The sequence below is a fragment of the Schistocerca piceifrons genome, chromosome 9 (genome assembly GCF_021461385.2).
Source record: "Schistocerca piceifrons isolate TAMUIC-IGC-003096 chromosome 9, iqSchPice1.1, whole genome shotgun sequence".
In the NCBI taxonomy this organism is placed as follows: Eukaryota; Metazoa; Arthropoda; class Insecta; order Orthoptera; family Acrididae; genus Schistocerca; species Schistocerca piceifrons.
Window position 1 is genome coordinate 117,622,627 of NC_060146.1, and position 16,406 is coordinate 117,639,032.

At 38.5% G+C, this 16,406-nt stretch overlaps 1 protein-coding gene across 1 annotated transcript in view; it reads left to right on the forward strand.

The window, feature by feature from the left end:
* Positions 1 to 15,665, forward strand: part of LOC124717191 — a 30,481-nt gene extending 14,816 nt beyond the window's left edge. The window contains exons 2-7 of the mRNA XM_047243969.1: positions 4,084 to 4,141; positions 7,369 to 7,421; positions 8,436 to 8,471; positions 9,640 to 9,766; positions 10,595 to 10,677; positions 15,036 to 15,665. Of these exons, the coding sequence (XP_047099925.1) occupies positions 4,084 to 4,141; positions 7,369 to 7,421; positions 8,436 to 8,471; positions 9,640 to 9,766; positions 10,595 to 10,677; positions 15,036 to 15,083 (405 nt within the window). The 3' untranslated portion in view covers positions 15,084 to 15,665. The remainder of the gene's footprint in view (positions 1 to 4,083; positions 4,142 to 7,368; positions 7,422 to 8,435; positions 8,472 to 9,639; positions 9,767 to 10,594; positions 10,678 to 15,035) is intronic.
* The last annotated feature ends 741 nt before the right edge of the window (positions 15,666 to 16,406 follow it).

The window sequence follows — 16,406 nt, forward strand, 5'->3', positions numbered from 1 at the left end:
AACCTTACGGAACTGTATGCGAGGAGCAACCTTCATAACTGTACGGAACTGTATTCGAGGAGGAGGAACTGTGTGAGCTAGAGTGATTAAACGTATTTCACCTAGTGACAGTGACATATTTCGAGCGAGATACCGACGTCAACCCCAATTTGGTACTGAAATAATTCAATGGCGACACTTGAAAACTTGCACCAGATTGGGGCTCGAACCCGGATTTACTGCTTTACGCGAGCGACCGCCGTAATACATACATAGTACAGAGTGGGGCAGAATGGACTGCCTAGTTTCAAACGATCACTGAAGCGCGCGCAGGTGCAGTAGCGGAGTGGAGTAGTGGCGTTAGGTGGGGGAAACGACGACATTTTCAGTAGTCACCGTGTCGTGGTTTGGTGAGCATCGAGGATGTTTTTAAAAACAATAGTAGTGTCTTAGCGACGCAGGGGGCTTTTCGTAGGCGGTTTGAATTGAATCTCGATGCCGGGGTCCCTAATACTAAAACCATTAGGAAATGGATTACTAGTGTTAGGGTGACAGAATATGCACTTCCTAGAAAACCACCTGATGGACCTTAAAGTGTGAGGACACCTGAAACCATCGTGGCAGTGTGAGTGTCCATCGAACAGTCTCCACTGCACTGCGTGGGAACATGCTGTTACTTTTGGAATATCGTCCGGAAGAGTAAGGCGAATTTTACACTCTGACATTCGCTTACACACCTACAAGTTGATGGTTGCTCAAGAACTTAGTCCAGAAGACTGGGTGAAACATACAGATGCGTGCAGTGCAATATAAGTGTCTGTGCAACCCAACGCAATTCTGTGATCTAGCCATGAAGTGCATTTTCAACTATCTGGCTCAGCAAATAAGGAAAATTTTTGCTACTGAGCGACTGAACATCCTCTTGAACTTCACCAAAGACCTCTCAAAGCTCAAAAGTGACAGTTTGGTGCACTGTATCTTCCATAGGCATTGCTGGGCCTTATTTCTTTTTAATCTGGAGGTGCAACTGTTGCCGTGAACTCTGTCGGCTAATGTATTGTTAGGTGGTGAAGAAATTTTTGCTCCTCAAAATGGTGAAGACTATGACACAGAAGTCTTTTGGTTTCAGCAGGATGGTGCCACAGCTCACACTGACCATCATTAACACCACATTCATCAAGAACAGTTTCCCAGTCCCCTGATCTTCTTATGAGGGGATGTTCTGTGGCACCCCTGCTGTCCAGATTGGAGCCCCTGTGATTTTTTTCTTTGGGGATATGTCAGAGCAGAGGTTTACAAATTTCGACCAAGGATCTCGGAAGCTCTTCAGAGGGCAATTACAGATGTCACTGGAATAACACAAGATACACTGAGAAGAGTTTTGGAAAACTTTTTTGAAAGACTCAATATGTACATAATTCGCCAAGATCGTCACCTGGATGATATTATTTTCAAAACCTAATGAAAATAAAATGGTATTGAATGTAGCTTTCAGAAGTAAAAACCTGTTTTAATTATCCTTATTGGTTTTTGCATAATTCAGTCGTCAAATCTGGGAGTCCATTCTGCCCCCCCTTCTGCCCAACCTTCTGACATATGTAAGCTTGGCTGCTTTGATATCCTCAGTGTGCAAGCACAATTGGGTCTGAACCTCTTGCAGGAATGCAGCAAACACTGCAAGCAAAATGAGATAAAGGGACAGGGAAACTGCTTGATGGTGTGTGTTAGGTTGAGAATTTGGATCAGACAGTAAATGTACTCACATAGCCGAATCTGCTTAAGGTGACTACTTGCGTAAAGCAGCAAATCCAAGTTCGAGTCTCGGCCTGATACAAATTATCAACTTTCCCCACTGAATTATTTCCGTGCCTATTTGTGACTGATGGTGATACCTCCATCAAAACATGACATTTACAGTTGTTGTAACATAAACAGTGGTGCCTACTCTGTCACCGAACTGAAATGACTAACAGAACTCACGTAATCATACCATTTCACGCGACTTTAATTTCCATTTGGGAAACATATTACATGAATGCTCTATATTGGGCATGCTAAAATGTGCAGCCGAGTTTGGTGGCAAATGTAGCGGATATACTGATACAGCGGAACGATTGAACGCAATTGCTATGTTCGAGTTCGAGGTGAAAGATCTGATGAAAGGCACGGACACAGTTCCCCGAATTACATATTTTGAAGATTTCTCAAAATACGAACTATGAGATGCCTATCCAAACATGGGAATACCTTTAACGATATTTATGACAATGTCATTGACTGCAGTATCCTGTGAAGACAGTTTCAGCAATAGTAAGATTTCCTAATGCTGCATAGAGAAAGCTGCTGATAGCTAGTCTTATGGGGTCGAGGGGGTTGGGAGAGAGGATTGGAAACTTTACCAATACTGTCAAGGCCGCAAGATTATCTTGGTATGGTTCTGCCTGGTGGTGAAATGAAGTGTATGTGTCAGTTAAGGTGGATCTAGATGGAGACGTGACAGAATAGAATGAGCTATTGTGTTTGAATGTCCCCATGACTACACTAAGAGGATTGGATTGATTTGGGGGAGGAGACCAAACTGTGAGGTCATCAGTCTCATCAGAATAGGGAAGGATGGGGAAGGAAGTCGGCTGTGCCCTTTCAAAGGAACCATCCCAGCATTTGCCTGAAGCGATTTAGGGAAGTCACGGAAAACCTAAATCAGGATGGCCGGATGTGGGATTGAACCATGTCCTCCTGAACGTGAGTCCAGTGTGCTAACCACTGTGCCACCTCGCTCGACCATTACACTATGAACGAAGCTACCTGCATGAGAGTGTAGTGATGAGTATGTGATAGTGGATTGTATGGGATCAGCGGAGTTAACGTGGGTCTAGGTGGAAATGAGCTATTGTGTTTCAATGTGCCCATCAGTATACCATGACCGAAGCTGCCTGATTTGTTGATGCATCAGTGTGGACTGCCCAGCATGGCTAAAAGGAATGGTGTACCACTGGTAGCCATGTATCACGGCGTGAGAACAGTGACTGTAGAAAGATTCTAACCGACAGGGGCCAGAGACGAGTACCACTCATTGTAAACGATAATCGGTTCTAAACTCAATAGAAATTGCTGTTAGAAATGGGTATAGGTCCCTCTAATCCAGTTTTAGACCAAGCGATACGAAGGGAACTGCATGTAATGGACATTTCAAGATGAGAATCTAACAAAAGGCTATTGGTCACAGAGGCATGTCTTCAAACAACAGGAACTGGGCAGCAACTGGCTGGAGGCGTGTAGTGTGGTTCAATGAGTTGCAGTATTCTTTTTTTCAAATGAGGTGTATCAAGTCCACTGGTAACCAACTGACGCATTTAACATTAAATTTGTGGAGGGTGTAGTTTAGGCTTCAGATGGGTCACTGGTGTTTTGATGGTATTTTTCACACCAAGTGTCGCCCTTCATTCTACAAACTCATGATGAGTATTCTGTGGATACTCTCATTTCCAAAATGGCAACAGCTGTGTTGTAACGACTTTGTGCATATGTTCCTGGTTTTGTGGACACTCAGGCACTCTATTGCACGCTGAATTGGTCGCTAACTCACCTGATGTTAATCCCATAGTATTAGTCTGTCACTATTTGGACAAGCAGGTGATTCATTGCAGTCGACAACCATGCAATTTGGTAGCTTCTGGGATCTAACAGTCAATGTGTGGCTTCAGCTGAACATGGCATACCTGAAGAAACTTGTGCACTCTTTTTCTCACTGAAAAGAGGCCGTTGTCACGCCTAGAGGCGATGTTACACAGTATTTACATGGTTTCTCCTCAGGTAACAAATTTATTGTCCAGTGTGCTTGAGTCAAAATCGCAAAAAAGCTTGAAAGAAATCAGAATGTACTTGCCCAGTTTTATTTGTTAACATAGACACAAATGATTAGTTTTAATGTTACTGTGTTTAGTAAATACTGAAGTAAGAGAAGTCATGGGACACCTCCTAATATCATGTTGGACCTCCTTTTGCCCGGTACAGTGCAGCAACTTGACATAGACTCAACAAGTCGTTTGAAGTCCCCTGCTGAAATATTGAGCCAAGGCTTAAATAATCTATTTTCTGTTACAGGCAGACCCTGCGAAGCTGAAACAAGCTGTAGAAAAGTGCAAGGCATCTGAAAACCTAGGTAAGTTACACTGGTCAGTGATTAAACAGGGGCGTTCAGTAAGTAATGCAATCCATCTTTTTTCTCTGCCAATTTCGATTTAAAAGATGTGAAATTTCTTGTGGGACATCATGGAATATTTCCGCTTCCAGCCGTGTAGATTCATGAAGTTGTGATAGATGTCAGTGCTACAAATAGCCGTCAAAATGGCGTCTGTAACGGAGTTGCGTTCCAAGCTCTAGAGAGCTGTCATTGAGTTTCTTTTGGTGGAAAACTAGAGCATCACAGATATTCATAGGGGCTTGCAGAATGTATATGCAGATCCGTCAGTACACAAAAGCACAGTGAGTCACTCAGCGTAACATCTGTTATCAGTTCAACAAGGTTGTGTGTACCTATCTGGCCTCCCATGTGCTGGCTGGCCGCACGCAGCTGTGATGCCTGCTGTGTTGTTGGAATGTAGGGGCATTCTCAGCCAAGGTGCTGGATGTATCACAACCAAACACTTTGCTGCTCAACTGTACCTCTCTGTTGGTAGTGCTGAAACACTTGTTCACCAATTGGGGTACTCAAAGGTGTGTCCCCTATTGGTTCCTCACTTTCTTACAGAAGACCATATAGAGCAGCTAAGAACTGTCTATGTGGAATTGCCCAGTGAAGGGTGCACTCTGCACAAAACAGTACATGGATGATGATGGGAAGGCTATTGAAGTAGCAGGATATTGGTTAGCCAGTAGACTGGTACTCGTGCGCCCATACAGGTCCTCACAGTAAGGTGGCATTATCCCATCGCATTCAACAGAGGTTGTATTGAAAAACAGGGTTTTGTAGCCAAAAGAGTAGGAGATAATATGGTGCACTGGAATCCTGAATAAAATCAAGCTGCTTTCAGAAAAAAATGTGTAGTGTTACTTGTTGAAAGCCCCTTGTATGATGCCAACTGAGAAATCTTCCATCAGTTCCAAGTGCATGTGTGTGTGTGTGTGTGTGTGTGTGTGTGTGTGTGTGTGTGTGTGTGTGAGAGAGAGAGAGAGAGAGAGAGAGAGAGAGAGAGAGAGAGAGTGGTGGATGGGTCACGCAAAAGACAGATTTAGGAAATGCAATGCAGAAAGACTGCATGCTGGTGCAACATTGAGTGCATTCTTATGCTGCCCTCCCTTTCTGTAGCCAAAAATCTAGCTCAAAAAACACATGTGTGTGAGAATTGACAATATCTTGGCTAATATAGGTCACTATTCATACGTAGCTAACAATCAGTGATCAGGTACATGTTATGTGTTTAGTCATTATGTGTACATTTTTGTTAATCTAGATAAATCATCAACTATGGAAGTAGCATTATGTGTGCCTCGTGCTGTGAGATAGTACCATTAGTATCTATGACATACCATGTATATGTGACCACATTCAGTTGCTTGCAGCAGATATTTGCAGATATCACAGAGTAGGCACTGACATCAGTTACAACAATTCAATATTTGTGAGTATCCACCTGGACCAAATTAAGATAGAACAATGACACAAACCTAATTGATGAACTTGATGATGATAATGTATTTGTTAGGACACATAAAAAAAAGCACTCCGTATTCAGGCCATGAGTGGCCTACCGGGACCATCTGACCGCCGTATCATCCTCAGAAGAGGATGCGGATGGGAGGGGCGTGGAGTCAGCACACCGCTCTCCCGGCCGTTATGACAGTATTCTTGACCGAAGCCACTACTATTCGGTCGAGTAGCTCCTCAATTGGCATCACGAGGCTGAGTGCACCCCGAAAAAGGGCAGCAGTGCATGGCAGCTGGATGGTCACCCATCCAAGTGCCGGCCACGCCCAACAGCGCTTAAACTCGGCGATCTCATGGGAACCGGTGTATCCACTGCGGCAAGGTGTTAGGACAAATAGCTGTACTTGAATCTCTTGTGAGATGAGTGGGGTTAAAAGAAAACCAAACTGTTTCAATGAAGAATGCTGTGAATGTTGTGATTAAGCAAGGCAAGTGTACTACAAAACTATAGGAAAACATGCTAAGAGCATGTAGTAGTACAGCAAATAAAATTACAAAATGTAATGAAAATAATAGTACCATCAAATATAGAATGCTATAGATGTGAAGGGGTGACATTTTGAACAATTAATTAAGAATATAATTTTTGTGTCATTTGTATGCTGGTGATCAAACATCTCAGTTTGTGGCTCCACTACTATGGAAAAAATTAAATGAAAACAACTGCAAAGCATATTCCATAGTGAGCAATTGCATGTTTGAGTGCAAAATTAGAAGATTCCTGTAATTCTTCCAAACTATTGTAGATTTAGAACTTCAGAAAATCTAGGCAAGGACAGAAACTGAACTTTGAATTTTGAAATATTTATGTGCTCATTTGTAGAATTGCATTTAGCTAGATATAAAGGCTAAGATTAATCACTGAAACTTGTTAGGCACATCCTTCTGATGTGACTACACATTTTAAAATTGATATGGGCAAGAATACATCTTCTGTGCCCACAACAAAATATTTTCACAGTTGTTGAACATCTACTTAGTAAGAAATGACTTAACACTCTTCATGTTAAGCTCAGCACTCTCATATTATGTAGTTCACACTGAATTATGAGACTCCAATTCAGGCTTATACAAAAGACTTATGATTAGCTGGCTCCTTCCACAACCTCTTTTTTCCTCATGTAGCCCATGTCTTTTGGAATAGCATAATTTGTGACATGCAAGAATATTTGTGAAGCCATTAACATACTTTGTTACTTCGACAACAGTTTCTAAAATGTTAAATAGCAAATAAAATTATGAATCATAGCACACTTTTTGAAGGTTGAATCACTATCTTTATGAGGTTTCGAATTACCCCCACCTAGAACCAAATTGTCTTTCAATATTTCGCAATTCTTCTAAACAAAAAAATCCGAGTAAATCAGTTATATCCTAATAACATTAAACAACAAAGCTCCCATACTTAATTTGGCAAAGACTGAGTTTGAAATGATATAATTTTATTTTTATTTTTAATTAGCCTGAATGCAAAAAATATCTGCATGCTTCAGCAACACTGATTTAAGTAAGGAGTGTTACAAGGCAGTTGATTTCTCCAATTTGCTATATTCACAGTTGTTTGTAGAATTGAAACTTTCAGTGCACAATGTAACTTGAATCAAATAAAGATAAAACGTGAACTATAGACTATTGAGAAATTGTTCATTAACTAATATAATAATTATTGCTGTGTGTTACAGATAGTTTGGATGGAATCAAGGCTAACAGACAACCCTTCACCAATGAAGAGAAGGTAAACAGATTTCATTCACAATTACTGTATTGAATGTGTTTTGAAGGTCATTAAAAAAAAGCATGATGTAAAGGGTTCTCCAAACGATTTGTGTTACAATGTATATAATGATGAAAGGCTATGTTTAGCTGTACCAGTTACCCTTTATTACACTTGGAAATCTTCATCATGTTTACAGTTCTCATTCTGTCATATTCAATCACTGACCTTATGCTATCATATGAAGGCACCATACTTGCTTCATTTTCAACTACATTTTAACATTCAAGATAAGTACGCTAAGGTGACAAATGTCATGGGATAGCAGCATGCACATTTTGAGGTGGCAGTAGTGTCATGTATATAAGATAATAGGGCAGTGCACTGGCTGAGCTGTTATTTCTACTCAGCTGATTAATGTGAAACAGTTTCTGATGTGATTATGGCCACACAGTGAGAATTAACAGATTTTGAACATGGAATAGTAGCTGGAGTAACACACAACACATTTCATCTCAGTAATTTTTAGGAAATTCAGTATTCCGAGACTGACAGCGTCAAGAGTGTGCCGAGGATACCAAATTTCAGGCATTATCTTTCACCACAGAAAACACAGCAGCCAACTTCTTCATCTATTTGTAGGGCACGGGTGATAAAATAATGGGCCTACAGTTAATAGTTGCCCTTTTGTCACATATGTGTTCTGAACACTTATAGTTTCATTCCATTTGTGCTAGAGCAACAAATAACAAAACAAATCAGTAATCCATTCATACTAAACTGAACATTGTGAAACATTTAAAGAGGACCACATGGTATTAACTGGCCACTATATCACTCTCTGTCAGCAGCAGTTATTTGGTAGGGGGAGGCATGGGATCAGCACACCATGCCCCCACCCATAGTCATCTTTCCAAACCTTGGGGCCATTAATTTTCATTTTGCACACTTACTTCAATAGAGATATGTAACTGATGGATGTGAAATGAACTTTAGAAAACTGTTGTAACTAATGTACATCATTTTATCTTTCAGTGCTTTCTTGGCTGTATGACACTGGATATGAAATTTGTAAGTACAGATATTATTGCTGACTTTAAATGTGAATTGTGGAGAAATATATTTTATCATCTTCAAACTTTTAGTATTTCATTTAAGTCCATAAAAATTGTTATATTTGGTGATTTACAGAATTCCCAGAAATGAACATTTCTCCTGGGACACTGTATAGAATGCAATGTAACTTTTCTTAATTTTTTTGCACTGGACTGGAAGACCTCTCATTATGACAAATATTAATCAATATTGTGATTTATGAAGCTACTAAATTATGAAAATAGTTTATTCTTTTTTTCCATTTTTTCACGTGTAGTATTGGTTTCAGTCTGCATATAACAATAGATTATCTGGTATTTAGAAGAAATTAAGATGAGCATGAGTGACATATTTAATAATTACATTATACATATTTTTCTAGATAATAATCAGTTGGGGAAATCCTAGTAACATACCACTTACACTGAAACTCTAGAAAAAAGTTGTCAGAAATCTGTTCTTCACATCAGAATTTAATCATATCATCAATTATTTAAAAACCTGGAACTTTTCACATCCCTCCCTATTCATTTGTGAGATACTAATATTTTTATATGGTAAATGAGAATTATTGCTCATGGAAAAGAATATTTTGACATTCCCACAACACAAGGAATTAAGACGACTTTATGCTTCCAGTTTGTTGATTAAAATTACATGCACAGACTGACCTACATGTGGAAATAGAAATTATCAGCATTCTAAAAGATAAAGACATTCTCAACATGATGCTAGGTCTATTGTGTGAGAATGTACATGATACTCTGATACAGAAATATTACTACTCAGTGAAAGAGTTCATGAAGAACGGTCTATATAGTTTAAGCAGATCACCACTAGTCATCAATCTTATGTTAAAGAAATGACTAGTTTCAGGAAAAATATAATTTTTGGTGTGTTTGGTGTACCATGATCAGATGATAATAAGTTTATGTTACAAGGCATGATGTCATTACACTGAATTTGAAATGCCTAGTGTGACTACTGAAGATGCATCATGTGCATTCCACAGCGTCCTGTTAAACCACATAAGACTAAATTCACAAGTTTTCTCCCTTCTGCATAAATGGTAACAAATTTCCTCACCATTGCTATCTGGCGTCATATGTCTTCCTTGACTCATACCCATTCTCTGCCACAACAGCTCTCTGCAGATGGACAGTACGATGCTGCTAACACTAAACAAATGATAAACAACTGTGAACACCTTAAGGACAAGCCTGATGAAAAGAGTGCTGCTTTGGCAGTGGCAGATGACTGTGGCAAAACAGGTAAGGTTTCAAACACATCATTTCTTGTAAAATAAAATTGTAATTCTATTACTCAGAGGTGACTTTTCATTAGTCACAGCCATGACTTCAACAAAGTTCCAGTTTGTACAATTTTATTTTATACTAGGTTGTTGTTGTTGTTGTTGTTGTTGTTGTTGTTGCTGCTGCTGCTGCCGCTGCTGCCACTGCTGCTGTTCTCTGACCAAAAGCTAATTTGTTGCAGCTCTCCATACCTGTCCACATTGTGCAAGCCTCATCATGTTTCCATATCTACTGCAACCTATATCATCCCACTCAACCTGCCTTGGTCTCCCTCAGCAATTTTAACCCCCATTCCTCCCCCCACCCTCACCCTTGCCTCCCAACCCCACCACCACCACCACCAACACATGCATACACGAAGCAACAACCAGCAAGTCATTCAAAGATATGATGAGGCAAGAACATTCAAGACAAAAATGAAATAATGGTGGTGTGATTGGTCTGGATACATACTACACCACAACCAAGTCTTTATAAACATTCTACAAGGAGCATTAACTGTGAAGAAAGGCCAAGCAAGAGGCTGACTGGGATTTTTTTTTTTTAAAAAACCATAAGTAATATGGAGTCCAATAATAAAAGAAAAGTAAAGGCATTAGCTTGTATCAGACCCATGTGGGGAGTTGCCAACAAATCAAAAGACCAATGAAAATTGTTTGCCGCATCCTGTGTCATACAATTTGACACATTTTATTCCTCAGTACTTTTCTCAGTGTGTGATTTTGTACATGAGACATGTTTAGTTCAAAGACATTTTAAGTAACACCTCACCTCTAATTGTTCCAGTTACTGGCTGCAATGGCTACTGTGAGTGTGGTCCCATGACTGTTGGCTGCTTGATTAAGGGTATGATGGCTAAAGGCTATGAGGTAAGGACTGATTTGACTGTTTTCTTAGTATGCACAACACCTGTGAGAAATGGACTATTTATAAAAATAAAAATCTGAACACACACACACACATACAAGTTCCATTTCACAGTAAAGTAAACTCTACCCATTTATAAATTTTAAGAGCGTGATATATTCACCAAGCCTGTGTTGCAACCCATACCATATGTTTTAGAGGCTGGCTTCCTAATAATGCTTGTTATGGTTGCATCAAAATTTTGACAGTAAACAGGAAAGTGTCTTTTGTGGACAATCAGTTGCCAGTGTCCATGTTACAAAGTCAGATCAGACAGCTGAAAATTAGTAATCAGAAAGGCTTTCTTTACTGTTGATGAATTTGTAAAGTCATTATTATTAATTTAGCTATAAATAAATAGCTTCTTTCTCCATTCTTCATAAGAGAATGTGTATAGCAATTATGAAGAATACAAGGTTATTCAAAAGGTTACATAGAAACTGGAGGAGCTGATGGAGTAGTTGAATGAAAGACAACAACTCTGTAATAGGAGTTCATGATCTCGGAAGTAATCCTGAGCCTGTAAAAGTTTTTCAGTGTAGGAAAAACAAGGGGAATCAATCAATGCACACACACCTTATGTTCAGTAAAGATAATGTACTGTTTGCTCAACATTGCTGTACACTGCAGAGGGCAATGAAAATGTGAACCACCACACTGAAACAAGCATAATATCTTCGTAGAAAATTCTGGCATGCTTTATCAAGTATGCTACACCTTGGCTATACCTCATTATATGCTGCAAACATTCTGGTAGCAAGAAGCGTTTCTTCACCATGAATGGTTTACTGTAAATAAGGCTTTTGAAATGCCAACCCTCCCCCCCCCCCCCCAATAAAAAGAAAATAGAGAAACATCATATTAGGAGAGCAAGTTTGCCATGCCGTTGAATCTCCACTTCTGCAAAGGGTATGTGCCATTGAATTTATCACATACTTGCACAGAAAAGAGTGCAGATGTTCCTTCTACTTGCATCCACACCTGATGACACACATTAAGTAGTACAGCCTGTAATAGCTGTGGAGGAACTTGTTCAGTGGAGACCTTATACCTCACTCCATTCAAACATGGTGGTCTGGTCTGATCACACAATTACAGGTAATGTCAGCCCAAGCTTGAAAAAGATGGGTCAGTTAAGACAATTAAAGAAACCATCTCCAGTGAACAGCATGTTGCATAGAAAATTGGCCTCTTTCTCATAATGTATTCACAAAACTGACCTCACTCATAAATCCTTCACACATAAATCTCTGGACTCACTATTCATGATAGGGATGTCACTTGTTGTCACATAGGAAATGGTACACATTATTTTGAGATGTATCCATGAAATGAGTGGTGGTGCATATATTTACTGATGGCTTTGCTTCCACATGTGCAAGTGCCTCCTCTTCCACACTGACTCTCTGAGCACCCTGTTGGTGGCCCACAAAATGCACTGGATGTAAGGGACCCATCTCCTAATATGGTAAAATGGTAAAAGGACTGAAATATGCAAGGCTGTGGTTGATGCCTGTTTCTGTACTGACTGCAGCATAGGTGTCAAGCTTCATGTGTATTACCAGTGTCTCATCATACATGAAATGGAGGCCTTGCATTTCTGCAAACACTTCCATTTTGCAAAGCACTATATGTATCACAAACACTACAATTACTTTCAGGAATGCTGAAGTCTATGCTACTAATCCATGATGGTACTGCAATGCAAAACACCCACTCTGGGCAAATGAAAACCAGATGTTCATACACAGTAATTGTTACAGAAGACCTTAACATTATGACAAAAGGCAGAATGTGCTTGAATGACAAGCAGTTGTACATACACAGAAACAATGTATTGTCTTGAACTTAAGGCATATGTGTAGTGAGTGTCCTTGCTGTTCTTGACTTTCAAAAGCTTCCTGCGGCTCAGGAGATATGATCCAATCATGTGATCACTGATAACTTAATCTATGTTCAAACAAAATGTGTCGTTCCCTCTATCAATGTTTATGCAATTATGTGCTTGTTTATGTGACCTGTATTTAAACAGATACAACATATTATGTATATGTAACAGGAGACAATACTTTATGCAGCTTAAAAACTCTCTACAGACTAATAAATCAATATGGTAGAAACAGCAGGAGTTAAATGGTAATTGCATATCACAGCCAGGAAAGCAACAACATTGCACAAAGCAGTGTTCTCTGTAAATATATGAGGTCTGTTCAAAAAACTCTGGAACTTTGTCCACAAAATTTTTCTGCACTTACCTTTTAATTATTATACATGGCCTCCTTTGAAATACTCTCCTCCACAATTGATACACCAGTCGCAATGCCTTTTCCACTTCTGGAAGCAGTCTCGGTACACCTCTTGCTGGATCGCACATAGCATTGTCTATGAATTTTCTTTTATCCTTTTCCACTTCTGGAAGCAGTCTCGGTACACCTCTTGCTGGATCGCACATAGCATTGTCTATGAATTTTCTTTTATCTTGTCTATTGTTGCAAATCATCTTTTCAATGGAGCTCGCAACTTTGGAAATAAAAAAAAAAAAAAATCTGCAGGACCAGGCCATCGGTTAAGATTCTCTAGTGGAACATCTCATTGTCATTTGCGCTAACCAAAAGCTCTTCACTGATTGCGGGGAAGGTCATTCTGATTTTGACTCATGAGCCCTGGGGCGAACTTGGTGGTAAGAGGATGCATTCCAAGATGGTGATCAGGATTTCATTACACAATCCAACTGAAATGTTTCATTCTTCTGCAATCTCTCAGACAATCAGTCTTCAGTTGGAATGCACAATTTCATTGACATACCTGACAGAAACATCATTGGTAGTCATCGTAGGGTGTCCTGATTGAGGATCATCTTTAACTTTCATCTAGCCATTTTTAAAACTTGTGAACCATTCATAGCAATAATTATGGCTTAAGCAAATAACAGACATACGCCAATAAAACTTCTAGCAACTGAACATTAAACACAGGCAATGCAGGGATGCCAACTGCATTTTGCTTCAACTCACCATTGGCGTAAAATTATGAATGTTCCATCGTTGTTTGAACAGATTTCGTATAAAGACACTGCAGCAGTCACAGAAGAGATGAGATGTAAAGAAATAATACAAAATGAAATTGCTGAATTATGTGCCCTTTTGCACACAACCCAATTCCTACAATCATTTCTAAATCTTATAAAATACATTTCTAATTATTTCATTCTACATGCTTTATAGAGCCCTGTTGCTGAAATGAGGAATTTTGATGAAAAATCCAGTGCAAGTTTCAGCTGTGAAAGTGGCAAGAATGTCAAAACTCTTTGGTCTTTTTGCCAATTCTGCCTGATGATCAAAGTTTATCTAGCATTGTATTACTGTCTTCTACACAAGCATTGTACATGCCAGTCTGTGGGAAGATACTGTGCCAAGCACAGAAAACTTAAACTTTATTTTCCATGAATCATGATGTATTCCTTTTTGTAGATGTAGTTGAATGATGACAGAGCAGGCAACCATCTAGTGTAGGGGCTAGGAGGAGCCAATTCTATGGAGAAAGGTTTTGAAATTGGAGGCTTTCAGAAACAGAGAATCTTTTGCTGGCAGCAAGGTTTAAAGGAGAGTTGATGTCATACACCACATAGCAATTAAAAATGCTATGAACAAAGTAATATGAAGAAAAAAAGAGGATATGTTATGTTTGGCAGGGCTGATCACTGGACAATCATTCAAGATATATCAACTGCAGATCAGAACTCGCAGGTCTGAGCTTGTGTTATTTTGTCCTTTTTGAAGGTAACAAAATGCCCTATGTACCACACAAAATGGATCAGAAAAATATGTACCAGCTGGCTCTGAAAACTATATGAACTTTTGGGGATGAGTATGACAAGCTTCTATTGATGATAATGCTTTTCTGGGAAATATCTGGCACACAGTCCAAGTTTTTTATGGTTTTATTGCAACACATGGAGTATTCATATCTGGTCAACACAAAACTCTCATGACCTGGAAAACAAGAAAGAATCAAGGATAATATACAAAAAAAATTGTCGAGTCTTTTCTGATAACAAATCTTTATAATTTTCTCTAATATTTTTAAGCTTAATGTATAATATACACTATACTTTTTGCTACAATAGAAGGGAATAGCAGTGATACAGGTATTCATAGAAGATAATAGCAAATAAGTCTAATGAAATTTGAGTTCAGTAATGAACAAAAGTGATCAGATATGTTGATCTTTTAGTCATATAAAGAGAGAAAAACAGGAAACAAAAGTCTTTAAATTTAACGTTAGTGCTACGCACATTTTAATTTTGTTGTTGTTTTTCCAGGATTCATTTGCCAGAATTGACAAAGTATTACAAAAACTTGATGGATAGTGTCCTTTATTATGCAGTGAGTACATGGACAGAGAAAAATTTCGTGTACCGAAATATGGAGAAAGAATCTTCAAAGAAAATGTGACTGGATGAAGATTAAAAGATAGCAAATTTTTGTCTAAATATTTTGATAAGTGCTGATGTAATATTACACGAGACCAAAAATGTAATTCTCTATCAGACACGTCTATTTTATATAAGCAATTCATGCTTACATGTACCTACATTGTAAAAAAGTAATAAATGAACAATAGAGTCACTTGCTTTGAGGAATTCAGTTTTTAGAGCTCATCTATAATTAATTTTTAAATATTAACACACAAATATCTAGTAATATGGTTTCCTACACATTTGTTGAACGTACAAATATATAAGAAATAACTGCCATTAAATACTTATAATGATGACTTGGAAACACAAGTTTGTCTGATGACTCAACTTGCAATGAAACTAGAAAAATATAAATCCCTATATCCAGCTGAAATATTCAGCACATGTATAAATAATGGGGGACACAATCAAAATGCACATGTTTGCCTTCAATGTAATCTCCATTGGCAGCAATAAACTTTGAGAAACATACATAAATCTATTGCAAATCTCCTAAAGAGTTCTTTTGGAATCGGTTGCAGTACTTGGTTCACACATCTCTGAATATCCAACAAAATATACATCATACTGCTGTCCAATGCAATTTCAATGGTTGTCAATCATTCTCCTCACCATGTGTGTGTGCCAGGCCCAATCCACTGCACTGATAATTTGCAGAAGTGTTGAATCTCACTTAAAAGCCAAAAATTTTAATGATATCTCTACAGCAGTTTCCAAATACTGAAAAATGGGATTAACACCAAACATACTAATGCAACCATTTTATAATAGTTACCTACTAGTTACAATGTGCTTAACACAGAGTACTTTTTGTGTGAAATTTGCCTACATCATTTTATTGTCAGGAAGACACACATGAATATTTTTGTATGCGTACTACAGAAATTTTTGAGATTGGATATAAGCATGACAAAAATCATTGCATATTGAAGGTAAAAGAACCAATCTATTTTTCAGGTCTTTCTCGATGAGGTTCTTTTACAGTATTTTGTAAGAGTAATATGAAGAATGTATGACAGGACAAATATTAAAATTTTAAATGAACTGAAGCAAGTTTAAACAACCCAAGAACTTCTACATTGACATCAACATGCACACTCTGCCTATTATTGTGAAGCATATGACAAATGGTATTTTCTATTGTATCACATATTAACACTCCTCCCTGTTCCACTCGAATGTTAGAAAAATGACTTTAAATGCTTCTGTGCA